The sequence below is a fragment of the Ranitomeya variabilis genome, chromosome 4, assembly GCF_051348905.1.
Source record: "Ranitomeya variabilis isolate aRanVar5 chromosome 4, aRanVar5.hap1, whole genome shotgun sequence".
Lineage (NCBI taxonomy): Eukaryota > Metazoa > Chordata > Amphibia > Anura > Dendrobatidae > Ranitomeya > Ranitomeya variabilis.
The window spans coordinates 24,069,105-24,091,064 of record NC_135235.1 but is presented as its reverse complement, the minus strand read 5'-3'; the positions used below and the strand labels follow the sequence as shown (position 1 = coordinate 24,091,064).

Genomic DNA, 21,960 nt, shown 5'->3' with positions numbered 1-21,960 from the left:
GCACGAGAAAGGAGTCTAATATTCAAAGACCGTACTCAAGAGAAAGGCTTTTGATAGACAAATCCTCCTGATGAATGTTCATGAAAATTGTACCTTACTACTAAAAACTTTGATAATCATAATTTTTTTGAAAATTTTGATATTTTACCATATCCCCTGCACTGCTCTTATACACGGTCCTCTAAGAGACCAACATGTGAGAACAACATAATACTTCGATCCATTTAGAAGAGATTTCATTTCTAAAGTTTTTGAACATTTTTATAAATGACACAAGCTGTCATAAATGGTAAAAACAAAAACCTGGACTGCTGGTGTGTGTTTTTTTTTTTTTTTTTAAAACAGCCTTTGCTTTGACTTCGAACCACAGCAACTTGATGGATGAATGATTTATAGGAGGATCGATCTTGTGCAAGCCTACATAGGCCCACCAGGGTCTTCTCTGCCATTATCTTGATTGTATCAAGCCACCAGGTTGCTGGTCTTCCTTTTCTCCTTCTTCTTCTGACCATTCTCCAGTGATTCCTCTCTTTGTATGATGTGTCCAAAGTAGGCAAGTCATAGCTTGATGATCCTTGCTCAGAGTGACATGTCCGGCTTGATCTGTTCCAAATTGATTTGTTGGTTCTTCTTGCCATCCATGGTATTGATAACATCCTTCTCCAGCACCACATTTTGAAGGCATCGATTCTTCTTCTGTCTTGTTTATTTATTGCATCCGCATATTACCTCAAAAAAATCTCTAATAAGAATTGGCCTGTTGTACCTTAACATGCCATCAAGATACGTAGGTTAGCACCATAACATTGTCTTGTGGTTTGACACTGTTGGGAGTTGGTTGTAGGCCTAAAAAGAGTTATATGTTCCCATTGCTTTACAACTCCTCTCCAGGAGCTAGTGTCATGTCAAAATTCCCAATGTACTCTTTGTTGCACTTGTCCTATTAGAGACTTTGTACGGTAAGTATTGTGCCCGTATATAAGTACCATAAGGCATATGCGCCTCTTTGAAGTTGTAACCATTATGACTATATGCCTCTCAGTGGGGAAAGTAAATCTAACTTGAGTATGCAACTTTTTTTTTTTCATTTACCGATTCTTCTGGGAAGGTCTCCTTTTTGGGCGCATGTCCACTGTCAACAGAAATTAAAAAAAAATTTCTCTGTTCAAGACATCCAAAAAGTTTCACTTACCACAATGTTTCCCTCGGCAGCTGAAAATTTGAAGGCAGTAAGACCCATGTAATTGCGGATCGTCTGAATGTTCACCTCGTTGTTTTCTGCATCATCGTAAGACAATATGAGATCGAACATCTGGCAGGAAAAGTTCTGGTTGGGTTGTAGGGCCAAGATATGGAGTATAGTGTTACCTACAATATACAAATACCATAATTAACTACCTTATTGTCAATTTTCATATTTCTATATGGAGTTGATTAGAGGACATGTTACACACCAAAGCCGAAACCATCCATTTCCAAATGCTGGAGCCAGTTATTTGCATGGACAGATATCCAATTGTCCCAGACCAAATATAGACAACAAATAACTTTTTTTTCTTTCATTCTGACCAATGTATGATGATGAATAATAAACTCTTAAAATTGGTCCTCACCGTAGGAATCTTGAGCCCGAACGCTGGCCCCATTCTCAATAAGTAGACGGACAATATCCTCGTTGCCAGTGCAAGCAGCAAAAGACAGAATATGTTCACCTAAAAGTAAGAAGAAATGAAGATTCCGATGATCAAAGATGAAGATGATCTAACCAAGTTCTAAAGGAAAAAAAAATATTTGAGAGCTTTTGTCGAAGTGCAATTAAGTCATATATATTTTACGTGATGCCAATAGTTGCACTAACCAAAGTAAAATAGATTTTCCTGGCTGTAAGAGAAGAAACTTCCGATGGCTCGAGGAGAACTGACATCAGCGCCTTTTTCAATCAGTAGTTTCACCAAATTCAAGTTTTGATTGACAGCTGCAATATGTAGTGCTGTTTGTCCTAAAAGAAGAGAAAACGTAAAAAAAAACAACAACATGTGAACTTTACTAGCAGCAATAATACAAATAATTTCATTGTTAGGACTCAAATTTCTTCAGTAGTCGTCCTTATATAAAGGTGTTGTCCAAGCAGATGAAAAGGAGATTGACACTTCTGGTGCGGACGCTCATGGAATGGAGAGGTGGCTCTCCATTCATTCATATTGAAGCTCAGAAATTCTAACGTGACACACGAAGAGTCCAAAAAAGGAGGAGATAGGAGGAACTGTTTGGTGAGGTCTGCAAAATGGACAGCCATTTTCTTCATTGTTCCATCTACGCTTTCTGGAATCCACCCCCCTTCAATAACATGCAATGCGGTCATGCAATAAAAGTTCATACAATGCTAATATATGGAGTCAATGAGTAAAAAAGGTTTTTTATAAATAATTATTTTTACGGTTCCTTTAATTTAATAGGGAAAATAGAAAATAAAATGTGGTGTAGATCCTCAAATCTCTGTTGATCGAATTGAGCATTATGGTCACAAAATATCACCGCAGTACAATACCAGTTCCTCACCTTCATACAGGGTAGAGGTGAAGGATTGATTGATGAGGTCTGGTGCGGCATCTAGAATTGTTTCTGCAGCTTCCAGGTTATCATATGTAACAGCCACATGAAGTATGGTCTCTCCTACGGCTCCTAAAACACAAACTAGTGAGATTGCGGGTAAAAGCCACCAAAGGCTCAGATTACATAAGACTTTAAATGGAGCATTTTCATAACTTTGGCCTTGGCACTATGTCTTCTATGAAACCCCACTCTTTTGCCATGCTCAAACAATTCTTCCCACTTACCTCTTATATTCGGGTCTGTTGATGTGCACTCTAAAAGTTTTTTGAGAGCCCCAATATCATTGTCTTTGGCAGCACTGAGTAAAGGACACTCTCTGATCCTGTAAAAGACAAGACACAGGCATAAAACAAAACAAAAACAGAAAACAATAAAAATAGTTTAGTAACTTACACTCTGAAAAGAAGAGAAAACATTCTAGAAACTATTACTGCCTGAACACAAAAATTCAAGATTCGGAATTGAATATTGGTTCAGGAGCCTCCAAAGTGGAGGTTTTTAGCTGGTGTTAAATTTGTGTTGATAGTTGTCCAATTAAAGTGTCCACCACTGTTTGATACATGTAATCATGGTACTGGTCAGTGAAGTAGCTGCAGCTAGAATTTAGTTTTTAGGCAGCATTTTTTTTTACCATTAGCTGGAGACCACCAGATAAATTTTGTCAAGTAGGTTTCAAATTTCATTTTATGTTCAGCTTTCACTTGTCAACATGACAAAAAAATGTTACTCGGGGTGGATCTAGCCTTGGTATTCAAGATCAAAGCATATTGTCACACAGTTTCACATGGGGTATGACTAGGGCCCATAGCGGTGCCAGTTCAACATATATACAAAAAAAATAGAATGATTATTCTTCCCTTATTGTTACATGCAAAACATTTTGATTATAAAATAGAATCTATAGCCAGTTTTCTAAAGGAATGGGAATATTAAGTCCCATTGAGCTGAAACTGTATTGAAGTGATTCAGAGGTATATATTTTAAACAGCAGTGAATGTTATTACATGATTTTTCCCTTTCTTCTCAGCACTTACATATTCAGTTGTGAAATGGTTTCTGGCATGGATCCAGATATATGATTTAGTAGTGGAAGTGGAATCGTAGTAGCATGCTCTGGGGATTTACCCTAGTGCATGGCAGCATAGAGGATTTTCCAGGTTTATAATTCAACATTTGTGCCCTTTGAACATGTTAATGCTTTTTGTCAACATTTATGACAAGGAAGTATTTTGATACTGTATCAAATTATATATTTTAGCATGATGAGATGTAGCAGTAGGAGGTGGGATCTTCAAAAAGTTTGTGAAACCACTAACATTCGTTAAAATTTCCTAATTTAAATTGTTCATTTTTATTTCATTTTAGAAAATCAATATTTTTTTTTTTTTTTTACCTCAACCCATTTTCAATTTAGAAATGCCCCTTTGAGGTAAAAACTGAATGCCCAGAAAAAGAGTTTAATCAGTTTAGTTTCTTACCATTGTTCCCATTCACATTTTTGGTTTTTTTCTTCACACATGCAGCTTTATTGTGTTCTAAAAAAATTTCTCATTTGAATATTCACTTTTATCTTCAATAAGGCCTAATTTTTTATATTATTTTTATATATTGGACATTTTTTTCTCCATCAAGGGTGGTTCTAGAAACATCATATTATCCACAGTTACATGGAAAATTCAGTCTCTTGGCTGAACTGCAAAGCTGTCCGTGTCTGGAAAGACCCCGCAGCTCCTGCACCCTTCCAGAGATTCAAGATGGTACTATGTTCGTACTTCCAAAATGACCAACGCTTGTTTTGTGTTTTGCGGTGTACAAGGAAGGTAAAGATGGTAATAAAGCATCTCTGCCTCCTCTGTGAGGAGTCTGGCTGTGTCTGACTGCCTGCTTGAAGCTCCTGTGTGATCTTATAGAAATGTATGAGGACTTCCTCAACATTTTAAGTCATTGGGCGACCCGCAAGCAGTTAAGCAAGTTATCACACAGAAAAAAAACTAACCACTATCTGTGGACTAAGTGATCAATCTCAGAAAGTGGCCAATATCTACGAGACTGAAGAAGGTAGCCAGGCACTGAACTCAGACATTAAGGGACATTCGCTCTATAAAAAATGTCACCATAAAAAAGAAGCTTAAAAACAAACGGTCGCACAGTGATCACCCATCCTGACAATTTGTACTAAAGAGTTTTTGTTTTGTTTTTCTTCATCTTCTACTCAACGATTACCAATCTTCAAAATATAGTAATTATCTTCTACAGGAACATTTCACATCCAGAGGTTTACATTATGGAATGGAAGAAGTGACATAACCCCACATGATACTACTACTATTGTGATGGTAGGTCTTCTACAAGACAGCCATGATGGTCTAGTATTCGTCAAAATGGACACTTACTTCTAGGGTTGCCACCTCCAATAGGTGGCATTAGAAAGACAACCTCCTTTCTCCTCGAGGAGAGCTCATTTGCATACCTGCCCCCCCCCCCAGAGAGCATTGCATGATCTACAAGTCTCCATACTGGATGTCGGCTGTTGGTTTTTCCTTTTTGGGAAAAATAAAGAGCATCCTTAACGCAAACGTAGTATTCTCGTCTTCTGGCCGAAACCACCTCCAGCCATAAGTTTCTCTTAAACATCTACCAGTCTAAACTGGGGAAAAAAAAGTTCTTCAAGATGGGCAAAGTTTTACAAGTTCTTAACTAAGTCACATCACTCCTCGCAAAGCCGTGAACAGTGATTGAACCATACATCTGCTTTGACACTGGAATGGACAATTTGGAGCAAAATGTGTTAAATTTTGACCAAAAATGGGGAAAGATTCCGGCACAACCATCCAGGGATAAAATGGATTCTTTATTCAAACGTAGTTAAAGCATTAAAAGGCGACGCCTCGTGCCTGACGCGTTTCAGGTGTATACACACCCTTAGTCATAGGATAACACCTGAAACGCGTCAGGTACGAGGCCTCACCTTTCCCCATTTTTTGCCTATCTTCCTGTGATCACCAGTGGAAACGGCACCCTCAGGAGGAACTCTGGGCCACATTTCCAGCTACACATTCTCAGCGCAGTAAGCTCCGTCATCCCTCTCCCTGCATCTCACCATGTTACATTTTGATGCAAATTGTAGGAGCACTCAACAGTAAATCTGCCCCATTGTTTCATCAGTAATGGTGTTTGTCGAAGTGGTTCATGAGTATATGGTCAAAATGCTGCACTCTGTGTGTCCTTGTGCCACATTGTTCCCGATCTCAAGAATGTTCCAACATTTGTTTCCATGTTTAGAGATAGGAAATGCAGGTTCGTCAGCGATTTTACAGTAATGAGATCCTTTTACTATTATTTTGGTGGCTAATTTCAGTAACACAAAAGCGTCAATGACAAAAGGCATCAACAGCGCAAGATTTAATTAAAAACTAAAATACAACAGTTATTAATGTCTACAAATCACAGGAGAGTAAACAGCAAGACAGACAAGATGTTCTCAGCTATAGGTAGTGAGGAAACATTCATTAATGTAGGTCATCACGTCACAGGAAATATGGAAACTTTCATAGTAGTTATATTCTTGCACATAGGGGCAGTATTATAGTGGTTATATTCTTGTACATAGGAGCAGTATTATAGTAGTTATATTCTTGTACATAGGAGCAGTATTATAGTAGTTATATTCTTGTACATAGGGGCAGTATTATAGTAGTTATATTCTTCTACATAGGGGCAGTATTATAGTAGTTATATTCTTGTACATAGGAGCAGTATTATAGTAGTTATATTCTTGTACATAGGGGCAGTATTATAGTGGTTATATTCTTGTACATAGGAGCAGTATTATAGTAGTTATATTCTTGTACATAGGGGCAGTATTATAGTAGTTATATTCCTGTACATAGGAGCAGTATTATAGTGGTTATATTCTTGTACATAGGAGCAGTATTATAGTAGTTATATTCCTGTACATAGGAGCAGTATTATAGTGGTTATATTCTTGTACATAGGAGCAGTATTATAGTAGTTATATTCTTGTACATAGGGGCAGTATTATAGTAGTTATATTCCTGTACATAGGAGCAGTATTATAGTGGTTATATTCTTGTACATAGGAGCAGTATTATAGTAGTTATATTCCTGTACATAGGAGCAGTATTATAGTGGTTATATTCTTGTACATAAGAGCAGTATTATAGTAGTTATATTCTTGTACATAGGGGGCAGTATTATAGTAGTTATACTCTTGTACATAGGGGGCAGTATTATAGTAGTTATATTCTTGTACATAGGAGCAGTATTATAGTAGTTATATTCTTGTATATAGTGGGCAGTATTATAGTAGTTATATTCTTGTACATAGGAGGCAGTATTATAGTAGTTATATTCTTGTATATAGGGGCAGTATTATAGTAGTTATATTCTTGTACATAGGGGGCAGTATTATAGTAGTTATATTCTTGTACGTAGGGAGCAGTATTATAGTAGTTATATTCTTGTACATAGGGGCAGTATTATAGTAGTTATATTCTTGTACATAGGGGCAATATTATAGTAGTTATATTCCTGTACATAGGGGCAGTATTATAGTAGTTATATTCTTGTACATAGGGGCAGTATTATAGTAGTTATATTCTTGTACATAGGGGGCAGTATTATAGTAGTTATATTCTTCTACATAGGGGCAGTATTATAGTAGTTATATTCTTGTACATAAGAGCAGTATTATAGTAGTTATATTCTTGTACATAGGGGGCAGTATTATAGTAGTTATACTCTTGTACATAGGGGGCAGTATTATAGTAGTTATATTCTTGTACATAGGAGCAGTATTATAGTAGTTATATTCTTGTATATAGTGGGCAGTATTATAGTAGTTATATTCTTGTACATAGGAGGCAGTATTATAGTAGTTATATTCTTGTATATAGGGGCAGTATTATAGTAGTTATATTCTTGTACATAGGGAGCAGTATTATAGTAGTTATATTCTTGTACGTAGGGAGCAGTATTATAGTAGTTATATTCTTGTACATAGGGGCAGTATTATAGTAGTTATATTCTTGTACATAGGGGCAATATTATAGTAGTTATATTCCTGTACATAGGGGCAGTATTATAGTAGTTATATTCTTGTACATAGGGGCAGTATTATAGTAGTTATATTCTTGTACATAGGGGGCAGTATTATAGTAGTTATATTCTTGTACGTAGGGAGCAGTATTATAGTAGTTATATTCTTGTACATAGGGGCAGTATTATAGTAGTTATATTCTTGTACATAGGGGCAGTATTATAGTAGTTATATTCTTGTACATAGGAGCAGTATTATAGTAGTTATATTCTTGTACATATGATTAGTATTATAGCAGTTATATTGTTGTACATAGGGGCAGCATTATAGCAGTTATATTCTTGTACATAGGAGCAGTATTATACTAGTTATATTCTTGTACATAGGATTAGTATTATAGCAGTTATATTGTTGTACATAGGGGCAGTATTATAGTAGTTATATTCTTGTACATAGGGGCAGTATTATAGTAGTTATATTCTTGTACATTGGGGCAGTATTATAGTAGTTATATTCTTGTACATTGGGGCAGTATTATAGTAGTTATATTCTTGTACATAGGGGCAGTACTATAGTAGTGTCAGGACTCTGAACATTTTTTACCTTTTGTGCATTACTGCCCTTTTCCAACATGGCGTCTTTGATCTCATGTGCACTTGTCTTCCTGCTATAAAACTCCACCCCAGCCTTCAGTCTGTGCTAGAGTATTCTGCCTTGCATCCAGCTCCTGACCTCTGATTACTCCCTGGCTATACACCTGCTCCTGTGAACCTGTGTGGCGATCCTGCTACTCTGCTCTGAGTTCCTGCTGCATACACAAGTTTCCAGTAATCCTCCTTCATCTGCTGCTCGTGTTAACTTATCTGCATTTGCTGGACATGTAAGCTGCTGCTTCTGCTGCAATAACCTGAGACTATTAACCAGGCCTCCCTGGTTGAGCTAAGATATGATTTGAACTGCCTTATAAGCATATCTATCTGTGTCTGGACTAAGACAAGGATTTATTCGTGTCAAGTTTCCTCAAGAATAACTGTGCTTCATAGACTTTCTGCTTGATTGCTTGTTTCTCTGAAGTTTCCTATAGACTGCTAAGCTGCGTTTATTACCAAGTGTTGTGGACTTGAGTTTCTCAATGCACCTGTTTGAATCACCGTGTGGCAATATAGACTTTACCACTTATAAAACTGTGTCCTGTAGTTGTCTTGTTTCACGTAAAGAGTCTCCGGAGTTATCCCCAATAATTATTTATTACAAGTAGTTATATTCTTGTATATAGGAGCAGTACTATAGTAGTTATATTCTTGTACATAGGAACAGTATTATAGTAATTATATTCTTGTATATAGGAGCAGTATTATAGTAGTTATATTCTTGTACATAGGGGCAGTATTATAGTAGTTATATTCTTGTACATAGGGGCAGTATTATAGTAGTTATATTCTTGTATATAGGAGCAGTATTATAGTAGTTATATTCTTGTACATAGGAGCAGTATTATAGTAGTTATATTCCTGTACATAGGGGCAGTATTATAGTAGTTATATTCTCGTATATAGGAGGCAGTATTATAGTAGTTATATTCTTGTACATAGGAGCAGTATTATAGTAGTTATATTCTTGTACATAGGGGGCAGTATTATAGTAGTTATATTCTTGTACATAGGAGCAGTATTATAGTAGTTATATTCTTGTACATAGGAGCAGTATTATAGTAGTTATATTCTTGTACATAGTGGCAGTATTATAGTAGTTATATTCTTGTACATAGGGGCAGTATTATAGTAGTTATATTCTTGTGCATAGGAGCAGTATTATAGTAGTTATATTCTTGTATATAGGAGCAGTATTATAGTAGTTATATTCTTGTACATAGGGGCAGTATTATAGTAGTTATATTCTTGTACATAGGAGCAGTATTATAGTAGTTATATTCTTGTACATAGGAGCAGTATTATAGTAGTTATATTCTTGTACATAGGGGCAGTATTATAGTAGTTATATTCTTGTACATAGGGGCAGTATTATAGTAGTTATATTCTTGTACATAGGGGCAGTATTATAGTAGTTATATTCTTGTACATAGGGGCAGTATTATAGTAGTTATATTCTTGTACATAGAGGCAGTATTATAGTAGTTATATTCTTGTACATAGGAGCAGTATTATAGTAGTTATATTCTTGTACATAGGAGCAGTATTATAGTAGTTATATTCTTGTACATAGGAGCAGTATTATAGTAGTTATATTCTTGTACATAGAGGCAGTATTATAGTAGTTATATTCTTGTACATAGGAGCAGTATTATAGTAGTTATATTCTTGTACATAGGGGCAGTATTATAGTAGTTATATTCTTGTACATAGGAGCAGTATTATAGTAGTTATATTCTTGTACATAGGGGCAGTATTATAGTAGTTATATTCTTGTACATAGGGGCAGTATTATAGTAGTTATATTCTTGTACATAGGGGCAGTATTATAGTAGTTATATTCTTGTACATAGGGGCAGTATTATAGTAGTTATATTCTTGTACATAGAGGCAGTATTATAGTAGTTATATTCTTGTACATAGGAGCAGTATTATAGTAGTTATATTCTTGTACATAGGAGCAGTATTATAGTAGTTATATTCTTGTATATAGGAGGCAGTGTTATTTTTGTATAAAGAGGCAGAATTAATATATTTTTGAACACAGCAGGAGCATTGCATAATTTTTTTTCAATTTATATTTTAATATTTATACAGTCTTGTATTAATAATTACATTATTTTATGAAGCAGAAACGTATATGAAGAGATTTGCTACCTAAAAGTTGTAAATTTTCTTATCCCTTCCTACCTGGGCGTGCAAGATTCATATTCTCATTGAGGTCATTAAGGTAATTAAGGCTTTTAATAGAAACATAAAAAGTGATAATTTGCAGGCTATAGTCGTAGATTACATCCATCTAACAGCCAAGTAAAAAAACCACCTTTATGTAACGAACAAAGCAATCTAATTTATGAAAGAGAAATACAGCTTGTGGCCAAGCAATAGTGTCACAGGGTTACCGCGACAGAGAGGAGCCAGAAGACAGCAGCGTCTGATTGCTCCTACTCCTTTGCTGAATAGAAGCATTTCACCTTCTTTTTAAATGTTGTTAATTTATTTTGGCAGTACAGGGGTTAATCAGTCATGTAGGGAGCTATGGGAGTTATGGTTCTCAGCTGAGCACTGTTATCCACTCCTATCCCTATAAGATCTGGATCCTGACTGACACACATTGTCAGAGCTAGCTTATGCTGCATGGCTGGGAGGATAGACGGTGGTTACATGAGAAGTCGTTTGGTGGTTTTATCTGTGACTGTTGCGTGGGTTTATAAGTAAGTGTGATAATTCCCATCCCTCCTCTTATTATGGTTTTTCCCTGTCCTCCATTCCAAGGTGCATTCCTCTGTTATATGTGAGTGAATATTTGTATGCCTTGTATTTTCTGTTTCCCCTGTTCATGTTACCTTGTTAGTATGGTTGGTGTACTACAGTGCACTGCTACTCTCTTCTTACCTGGGTCGGGGAAGGGTACAGACAGATGGTGGATATAGTAAATAAGGCAAGGTAAGTGGCCCCGGCATCTTCACCTTCAGAAGTAACCCGAGGAGCAGGGCGAGCTAGGGCGCCCCCTAGTGTTAGGGAAAGAGAAGGAGTCCCTGGTCCCGGGTCACTTGACAACAGAGTCATGACAAATGGTTATAATAATCACCCAAAATGCTTCTGGCTGATGAAAACCTCACGGAGTTGGTTTTCCACTATGTTTTATAATTGCTTCCTCTAATATAGGTGTGAGAAGGGCCATTTGGAATTCTATAATAGCGTTCGGGACCCGTGTAAAAATATTAACTTAAAAATTAACAAACTATATTGATTCAAAGATTTAAATAAATTGCAGCTCTCCACACTACACAGTATAGTGCAGCTCCCCCCACAGTATAGTTCAGGTGCAGCTCCCTAATGCACAGTATAGTGCAGCTCCCCCCACACAGTACAGTTTAGCTCTACCAACGCACAGTACAGTGCAGCTCCCCAACGCACAGTACAGTTTAGCTCCCCCCATACACATTATAGTGCAGCTCCCCCAACACACAGCTCCCCAATACACCGTATAGTGCAGACACACATACACACACTCTCTATAGTAAAGCCCCTGCACTCTCACACACACACAATAATGCATACACACACAAAACTCACCCCTCCTGCTTCAGGTTCTGCTTCAGTCTCATCGGCTCCACTGCTGGTACAGCAGCGTGGTGCACGATGAAGTGACGTCATCGTGCGCCCGATGAATCACAAGCAGAGGGGGAGTGATGGGAGAGGGAGCGTCACATGGTGCTCTCTCCTCCATCACTGCTTTCAACTATATTGGCGTCTATGATGCCGATAAGTTGAATGAGCCATGGGGGCAGTGCCGGGCCACAGAGCGGACGTCCGCGTGCACCTCTGCAGTCTTGAAGGGCCCGCGGCCAATAACGGGCATAGTGGCTGTGGCTTGTGAGGTCTGTGTGTCTCTCCCAGTAATATAGGCTGGATGTGAGGTCTGTGTGTCTCTCCCTGTAATATAGGCTGGATGTGAGGTCTGTGTGTCTCTCCCAGTAATATAGGTTGGAAATGAGGTCTGTGTATTTCTCCCAGTAATATGGGCTGGATGTGAGGTCTGTGTGTCTCTCCCAGTAATATAGGCTGGATGTGAGGTCTGTGTGTCTCTCCCAGTAATATAGGCTGGATGTGAGGTCTGTGTGTCTCTCCCTGTAATATAGGCTGGATGTGAGGTCTGTGTGTCTCTCCCTGTAATATAGGCTGGATGTGAGGTCTGTGTGTCTCTCCCAGTAATATAGGTTGGAAATGAGGTCTGTGTATTTCTCCCAGTAATATGGGCTGGATGTGAGGTCTGTGTGTCTCTCCCAGTAATATAGGCTGGATGTGAGGTCTGTGTGTCTCTCCCAGTAATATAGGCTGGATGTGAGGTCTGTGTGTCTCTCCCAGTAATATAGGTTGCAAATGAGGTCTGTGTATTTCTCCCAGTAATATAGGCTGGATATGAGGCCTTTGTATATTCAGGGTGCAGCCGTCTTCCTTAGCTCATATTTTACCCCCTAGATTTTCTCCTATTCATTTCTTTTCATGCATTTTCCTCCATATCTACAACCTGTTTTTCCCATCCTCCTTGAGGCTGTAGATACCGCTCTCTCTTCACTGTTGCCTTCAGTACAACCCGCTCCCTTTCTCTACTGTGACCTCTAACACTGAGAGAAGAGAGTACAATTTTCTATGAAGGTGAACACAGAAGATTTAAGCATGTACGCCATGTTCCATTTTAAGTAATGAAGAAATCCACAATTTCTCGTATTTGCCCAGTGCATGTCTTATTAATAGTGGTTTATGAAACCCCAACTATACCCTGGAGCTAATGAGACAGTAACCTCCCATTTCATTTCACTGAGCCCATGGTGAGATTTTTGGAGGAAAGTAGCTTTTTTTATACCAAGTAAGAAACACAACCATTGCCAAAATGATGGTGAGAGTGAAATGTGGGATCCGTTTAGCTTCCCTTTCTGTCCTCATTTCCTGCTTTATGTAACACAATTTTGAATTATGCATGTCCTCCATTCTACCAGGAATAGCTCAAGCTTTGCACCAAGATGTTCTGCAGAGTAAGATGTCTGAAGATAAGTTGTCCTAATAATAGTGACATTATGCATTACTCCTGGAGATGGACTGTGAGATACACAATGCTAATGGCGAGAGCGGTCTGAAAACCAGGGTTCCACCATCTTGCCCCTCCAGTCATCTGTCAAAGGAAGATGGAAGCTTCGTTCACCATTATTGGGTTTGTCAGAAGGGTCTTTTTGATTGAGAGAATCAGGTTGTCCTCATTTAGTCTCTCTGAGTTCTGCGATTTACCATTTCTAAAGACTCTCGCAAAGGATGTGGAAACCTTCAAGGACATGTCTCTTTACTCAAGTCATTTTCACCTTTAGGTTTCATTAAAAAATTGCACAGTTTGTTTTTTTACATACTGTTTGTTTCTTTTCACATATATTGGCTGCAGAATGAGTTAATTGAGAATTTGCCAGTAAGCTTGTTCTAACAGAGTTTATAACTAGGGATGAGAGAACACAAACTGAAAAAGTTTTGGGGTTCCTACTAGACACCTAGTGTCTGGTGCTGAACTCCGAACACTGACTTCTCCCGGAAGTCCATTTTAGGTTTTTTTTTTTTGGATGTGGAGGAGAGATAAGGAGACACAGAGAGGCAGCGAGACGAGCTCCTGCTACTCTCGCCAACCAAGAGAAGCCTCTAAGACAGCCTGGCAGTGTTGGAAGCATTCAGCACCAGATGGACGCTGCCCATAAACCAAAAGAAGACCAAAGTCATGGTGTTTCAGAGAAGGAACCAGAACAAACCCCCACTCCCTCCGTCACATTAAATGACTCCACGCTGGAGAAGAAGACCAGCAGCTATACCTACCTCGGTCTGGAGCTAAGCCAAACCGAGAGCGTCAAGCAAGCAGCAGAAGCCCTGAGAAGAAAAGCGTGCAGAACCTTCTCCGCCATCAGAAGACAGCTGTACCACCAGAAACCACCGGTGAGAATCTGGCTTCAGATATTAGACAGTGTCATCACAGCGAGGTATGGGGTCCAGCGACCTACCCAGACTAGACAGTGGGATCTCAGCCCAACCGAGGTCTTCCACCAAGAGTTCCCCTCCAGGTCCATCATAGCACCACAAATATAGCCTGTCTGGAAGATCTGGGCCGATTCCCCATATGGCTCACTATAAGCAAAAGCCCAAATAAAACGGGGACCTCAGAGAGTTGCAATATGCTATAAAGGGATGGAAGAGTGAATTAGAGACTGATCAGAAAGTCAGCATCTACCGGTCACTGCGGAGGGACTGCACCTGGTCCTATATCTGGAGAGGTTATGCCTCCCCAAAGACAGCCAGACCGAGTCTGTACAGTGCCCACAGCCTAGAGGTGGAAGCAGGGTGGCACCGACAGACATACCAGCCGCGGGAGAACAGACCGTGCCAGCAGGGGGCGATGGAGGAAGAGGCGCACAACAAATACTTAGCTGTGAGGGCCTCACACTCCCAGAGACTCACCACTCACATCCCCGACTTCCCATCCATGGGCGAGGAGAGGAAACTCTGCATCCTACTGGGGGATGAGTGGGGTGAAAGGAGAGAGAGGAGAATAGGAGAGGGAGGAAGACCTATTTAATGCAGTAGAGGAATGGCATTTGGTCACTCAACAGTTAATTCTCGCTATAGTTTTGCATCTTGCAACATTCACTGTGGTTCTTAATCACTTTTTAGGCAGCAGCTCATTGTAAAAGGCATTATGCAATCAATAGTCTAGCGCACATTAATGACCCGGCTCATCTGATCCTCATCCAGATACATTATGTAAATTATACCATTAAAGAAGGAGTCTGGGCTGGTTTCTAACCTTCAGAGAAAAAAAAGCTAAGTACAGTTATTTCTAATATTATTTATAGAAAGAACTCAGTATTTGGCGTTTTTTTTAAAGCACATTAATAGTGGCTGGACGTGTCTTGTTCTTTTATAGAACCTAAATGCCCAGTATAGTTACAGGATGAAGGCGCTCCCGACTGAGAACGTGGAACAACCCCTTTAAATAACTGGATTACCCCCATAAAGCAGAATACGAAGGCAGGAACAGGCGAATTCCAGGAGTCATTCAGGCTTATAAAAATCGATAACACTGACTTTATAACTTTCAACCCTACTGGCCCATATAAAAAGACAAGAGCGCATGGACTCTGTCCAGATTAGAAAAAAGTGTGACATTGAGGTCAATCACTAACGAGCGCAATCCGGACCCGGACTCTTCTTCTTAAGTCACTTTTTTTTTTTCATTCATAGCTGGGGGAGGGGGAGATTTTCGCCAAATTCTTCAAAATGGCGCACGCAGGTCCAAGAATTTAGCAAGAAACAAAAATGCTTTTTATGATGTCTTTTATGTCCAAGCATCTTTTAGAGTAAGTAGTCGGACGATCTGTTAAAATGTCACATACAACCCTAACATTGGCACAAAAATTCACTCCAAAAAGGAGAGTTGCCGCAAATTCTTAGCAAACGACTGAACGTTCAGTAATGTAAGTGAGGGCGCCCCTTCATGCCGCCGAGCGCCCCTTTATGCCGCCGAGGGCCCCTGCGTGCCGCCGAGTGCACTGGGTTTGCACTAAGCGTTGTCCTTCGGTCCCCTCGGCCGCTCCGCTTCCCACACTCATACAGGTAATTGCTTCCACTCCTGAAACACTTTCACTTCTTTTTAAAACTTCCGAGCTTATCTTTACAACCATCAAAGTGGCCAAAGGCGATCAGCTGATCCCGCAGCGCGCCAGCCAGGTAGCGCAGGGTTATTATGGCTCCTGCCGACTCCGGGTGACCTGGTTTTGTCACCTAGAACATTAAATTGTAATCAGAAAATGCATTTTCTTTCTATCCAGAAATGATGGCTAGTGACTGGAGAGGAGCAACTGGAGAGAAGGAGCCATGGGGAGGAGGACAGGGAAGAGGCAAAGGAGCAGCCACAAGGGAGGAGAGGGAAGGAGCAGCCACCAGGGAGGAAAAGCAGTCAGAGGGGAGGAGGAGAGGGAAGAAGCAATCACTAGGGAGAAGTAGTTAAGGGGGGAGGAGAGGGAAGAAGCAGCTATGAGGGAGGTGAAGCGGTCAGAGGGGAGGAGGAGAGGGAAGGAGGAGTCACTAGGGAGGAGAAGCAGTCAGGGGAGAGGAGGAGAGGGAAGGAGCAGCCACAAGAAAAGAGAAGCAGTCAGGGGGAAAGAGGAGAGGGAAGGTGCAGCTATGAGGGAGGAGAAACAGTCAGAGGGCAGGAAGAGAGGGAGGAGAAGTCACTAGGGAGGAGAAGCAGACAGAGAAGAGGAGAGGGAAGGAGCAATCACTAGGGAGGAGAAGCAGTCAGAGGGGAGGAGAAGCAGTCAGAGAGGAGGTGCAGCCACAAGAAAGGAGAAGCAGTCATTGGGGAGGAGGAAAGGGAAGGTACAGCTATGAGGGATGAGAAGCAGTCCGAGGGGAGGAGGAGAGGGAAGGAGCAGTCACTAGGGAGAAGCAGTCAGAGGAAAGGAGGAGAGGGAAGGAGCAGTCACTGGGGAGGAGAAGCAGTCAGAGGGGAGGAACAGCCAAGTGGGAGGAGAAGCAGTCAGAAGGGAGGAGGAGAGGGAAGAACAGTGACAAGAGAGGAGAAGCAGTCAAGGGGAAGAGGAGAGGGAACAGGCAGCTATGAGGGAGGAGAAGCAGTCAGGGGGAGCAGGAGAGGTAAGGAGCAGTCAAGGAGGGGGAGTAGAAAAAGAAGAGGTAGAACAGTTAAAATGGAGGCATAAAGGAGGATGAAAGTTTTCAAGAGAGAAAAAGAGAAGACACTCAGAGGGGAAAGGTGGAGGAGAAGAGGAGCACCAGTCAGGAGAAAGGTGGACAAGGATGCCCCTTAGTTACTGAGAATTCCACATTTGATTGGATGTCAGCAGGATTTCACCTCCCAAACTATTATGTGCATGTAGCTACTGCAAAGACAAGTCCAGCCATATCTGTACATGGGCCATCAGATCCATGATATGCAAATCAGAAAGAACTGAAGCCTCTGTCACTCCAACTCTTTTCCCTTCCCAGCGCCGTCTCCTCCTGCTTGACTGATTCCTCTTTTCAGCTTGTGGAAGCTCCTTGCAGCCTCTGTCACTCCAGCTCTACTCCTCGCCTAGCCCAGCCTCCTCCTGTTTGACTGACAGCCTCTATGCTGGGTGACGTCAGGCAAAAGAGGAATCAGTCAAGCAGGAGGAGGCGGGACTGGGCGGAGAAAAGAGCTGGAGTGACAGAGGCTTCAGTTCTTCATCCTGATTTGCATATCATGGATCTGATGGCCCATGTACAGATATGGCTGGACTTGTCTTTGCAGTAGCTACATGCACATAATAGTTTGGGAGATGAAATCCTGCTGACAGATTCCCTTTAACCCTCTGCATCCTGATGTTCCCGTCTTTCGCGCCTTCATCGTCTCGCTCTCATCACCGGAGCTCTAATTGGGCTGGTGGCATGGAGACGCTGCTAAATAATCCACGCTGCCAACACTCCGGGCTTATAAGCCGTTTCCTACATGTTTATTAGGCTCAGTAAACAGAAAAGAAGAAGAACCTACAAGCTCAGGAATCTTACTCCCCGCGTCCTGCGCTGGAGACATTTTCTGCTTATTAGAAAGTTACATAACCGGCAATTCCCAAGTATAAATGTTATTAGAACTGCTGCTGATCTAAAAGTCTGTAATAGACTGATCCTGCATGATAAAAACAAATGATTCATGTCATAAACAGCGCCCCACCAGCCCGCTGGTTGTGTGTGGTATTGCAGTTCTGCCACCGACTCCAGTGTATCTGAGCTTTATTACCCATCACCGCTGATTGTTTCTGGAACATTCTTAATTTTAGCCAGGAATTGCCAAGTTACTGTAGATGGGGATGGTCTTTTGTCACTGTGGGGCCGCAGAGTTCATGATAATGATGAGAAACTGATCCCCGAAGACCCCGAATACCCAAACAGTTTCTGCCAGAATTCTGGGGCACAGCTGTGTAAAACATCACAGTTACCTATATTAGCGCCATTTTTCGTTTTTACAGGTGGCGGTTTACACCAATCCTGACCAGCGCCAGAAACTTTCTGAAAAGTGAGCGGAACTTAATGAGGCACGGATGGCAAATTCATCATGATTTATGGCACAAAAGTGTCAGAACTTACTACAGACCTGACGGACACGCGCGTCTTAAGGCGGCGCGCTAAAGTCTTGACGAATCAGGGGGCTAAAAAGTATTAGAAGTTAATTTAAAGGGGTTCTCCTGTATTTATAAAGGATATTCTGGCTCCACTGATTGCTGCGCAGAGACGGTCACATCTACAGAAACCTGCCGGGACGCAAGAGCCAGAAAACGGACAATTATCGGCAGCAGCTCAGGGGTTAACACCGTCCCCTCTCTGCTCTGCGTTCCTATATAGATATTGGAAGACTACAACTCCCAGCATACCCCTAAGTCTCAGTTTTGCAACAGTTGTATATTGGAAGTCTCTAATGTGCAGATGACACCACATGATGGCACCGGAAAGATTTGTTCAATAGTGTCCAGTGTAGACAGACTGACGAAAATGCGCTGATACATTGTAGCAAACTATCAGGACCGGTTCTGTTCACAGGGAATGGGCTGAATTTCAGTAAACTTTAATTGTACGGACAAAGAATTTTTATTTTTTTTCTTTCTTCAACAAACCGCGTCAGGAAGCTTTACATCTTTGGAGGAGTTCTTTTTTGTTTCTTGAAGCAGACTCAGAGTTTTTCCAGAGCTGTTGGGGATTTTTTTCCACCAAAATCATTTTTTTAGTTTTTTGATTGGACGGCCCTTAATTTGGGTTGAATCCCATAAGGATCCAACGTCAAAGTAGCGAACTGTTCCATCTTTTTTTTTTTTAAACCGCGGAAGAAAAAAAAACAGTTTCAAAAGTCCGAACGTATAAACAGTAAAGTGGATTTACAATAGAAATAAAATGGAAGAGTCTTTATTGTTCGGGGAGGATTTGACCTTCACAAACTTAATTAAACTTTGCCCAAAATGCAAAAAAAAACTTCCAATGATTTCAACAAGAGCAAAGGAAAGTTACTAAAAAGAATCACAAAGTGAAGAATTGGAGCCAAAACTTATCAGAAAGTTGTGAAACTTTTCCTTATACATCATTTAATGACAATCTCATGAAGAGACAGGTTCTCCTGCCTAGCAGATCCGCAGCGCTCCGTCCGGGCAGATCGGACGTGCTGCAGAGTTTTCACACAGTAGGAAGGTTTTCAGATTTTCAGCTGCAGAATTTGCACTGAAGGATCACAGGAGCAGCATGTGGAGGAGAATCCATCTTCAGGTCTTTGTGGAGGACATCAGGTCACCGGGGACATCCATTCACGCACCAGACTCATTTTTATACAGAACCTCCAGAAAGTCATTTTTGGAGCAGAAAATAATTGTTTGCGAACTCTGCGCTCAGAAACCACAACTCTCCGCAGATGATGAACGCACCGCCATATTGTGCACGGGGGGGGGACTGTATAGATCCGTGCACATCTGATAGAAATACTACAGATTTTTCGTGTGGATTTGTCCTAAGTAACTCGGATACTGCGCCGGCCATGTGGACTTTGAAGATATTGATCTTCTTCAGTATCCAGATCACACAGCATTCACAACTACAAGGCGACAGAAAATCTGCGGGGAAAATTGGGAACTTTTTTTTTTTTGTGCAATAGTCACAGTAGAGTTTCTGTACATTTTTGCATTATGGAGGGTGAAATCTCTGGCGACGTTCACACTATAGATTGATGCAGATTTCAGGTCAGTTTATGCTGCAGATTTTCTCTGCATCACATGAAGGAGTTTTCTGGAAATCTTTACATCACGGCTACCGTAATTTGGAGAGGATTTTGGGGGGCAGAGGATTTTCTTATTCCTCCAGTGGAACAATACTCTCTGGGTGAATTCACACATTATTGCTACTTCATCTAATTGAGGATTGCACAAATCCTTCACTTGCGGCAAAGACGTCTCCATTCAAACACATGAAATGCATTTTTCTGTCTCTGACTGCTGGGAAACTACAAGTCCCAGCATTTTCTGACTGCCCAAATTTCTGTAAATCGTGCCTCTTTCCTTTATGTGAATCTTCTGCCTGTACTGACTTATGTGCATGTTGGCGATACTGACATCCTGCAAATATATTTGCAACTTGTGGATCACTTTCCGCTAAAGCACTACAACTCCCAGCAGGCTGACATTTGTCAATTGTCATTAGTCTTAAAATCACATCATGTTGCAGACGACACTTTTACTGCAGTTCACTGACCCTTCTATCGACCTGTTCCCTCCAGCCAAACTGTTTCCAATCAGCATCTAAAATCAGATTGCAAGCTCTTCAGCCCAGACGAGCAGAACTGAACCTTTCCTTTAAGAACCAGACAACTCCCATCATCCCGCAGTTTCCTACTCACCGCTTCTGCTGCAACATGTGGATGACGTCCAGCTCCAGCCCCTCCGGCGCTCGACTCTGGATCTGACTCTTAATCCCATTCCATACATTAGTGGTGATCCCGGCCGTCTTGTCGCAGTAGAAGAGCCCCATTCCTAAATCGGGGCGATCACCCTAAAATTTAAAAAATCTGCACCTTTTCCTGACTTCCTCACAAGCTAGGATGGCAAAAAAGTCTCAGATTTGCTTATATCATCCTCCTAGCACCTGGGTCGCTCATTCGCTGGGAATCTCGGATTATTCTAGACGAAGTTTAACTTCAAGGAGAAAAAAAAAGTAAAACTCCTGAAAAAGTTAAAATTTTGAAAAAGTGGAATTAAAAAAAAGTTTGATATAAAAGCTGGAATGAAAACTACTTCTAAAAAAGAAGGTTCTCAAAGTTCTAGAATTTTCGGGAATTGGCTACAAATTTTGCTGCAATGTTAAAAGTTTCAAAACACAAAACCAAGTTTCCTGCGAGTTCCTGGAGGAGCTCGGGCTCCTTGGAGAGCAGTGGCGAAGGCTGGATCCAGGGCTCAATTAAGAACTATCTCCTCATGCTGTAATTAGCAAGTGGGCAGAGACTGGGAGGGTTCTCCTCTACCTGTGGCTGAGAGCGAGGATCCCTCACCTACCGGGACTATGAAAGAGATAGCAAACCCCACAGAGTTTATGGAGAGATGGGGGCTGGGGTGAGGAGGGGGGGGGTGTCATTTTTTAATTTGTTCTGGTCGATGGGACCGACACGATGAAAAGTCAGGCAGGTTGTAGCAGAGCTGGGTTACACTGGGTCATGGTATGATGATGGCGTAGACTGTAAATTGTGATAATACAACATTGGGGCAAAAAAACAATCTCAGCTCTGCTACATTTACGTATCAGATACTGTAAGATTAAATCATCATTCAATTTCTGACAAGGATGTCTGGCGTTAGAGGGTAAGGACTGGTGTATCCATACAAATCGGTCCAAGATCTGACGCCGGTGCACGGACTGGATACCGGTCTCCCGAGTGTGACGTTAGAGGGGCCGCTGAAGTTGCACTGACTCCTCTCCTAACTATAGAATAGGACACGTGTGGCTCCTGCCATGAGAAACATGACAGTGGCGTCTATAACCTCCCGATGAAGTAGTCAGGGGGCATCGGATAACCCCTTTAAGTAGGACAAAGCATACCTAATT

The 21,960-nt window shown here is 41.0% G+C and overlaps 1 protein-coding gene across 1 annotated transcript in view; it reads right to left on the bottom strand.

Moving 5' to 3' along the window:
* The window catches only part of LOC143768341 (transient receptor potential cation channel subfamily V member 6-like), a 28,837-nt gene extending 7,534 nt beyond the window's left edge, over positions 1-21,303 (bottom strand). The window contains exons 1-6 of the mRNA XM_077257023.1: positions 20,762-21,303; positions 2,838-2,935; positions 2,560-2,682; positions 1,859-1,999; positions 1,614-1,712; positions 1,193-1,368 (exon numbers count right to left, since the gene is read on the bottom strand). Coding sequence (XP_077113138.1) covers positions 1,193-1,368; positions 1,614-1,712; positions 1,859-1,999; positions 2,560-2,682; positions 2,838-2,935; positions 20,762-20,892 — 768 coding nt within the window. The 5' untranslated portion in view covers positions 20,893-21,303. The remainder of the gene's footprint in view (positions 1-1,192; positions 1,369-1,613; positions 1,713-1,858; positions 2,000-2,559; positions 2,683-2,837; positions 2,936-20,761) is intronic.
* Between the last annotated feature and the right edge of the window lie 657 nt (positions 21,304-21,960).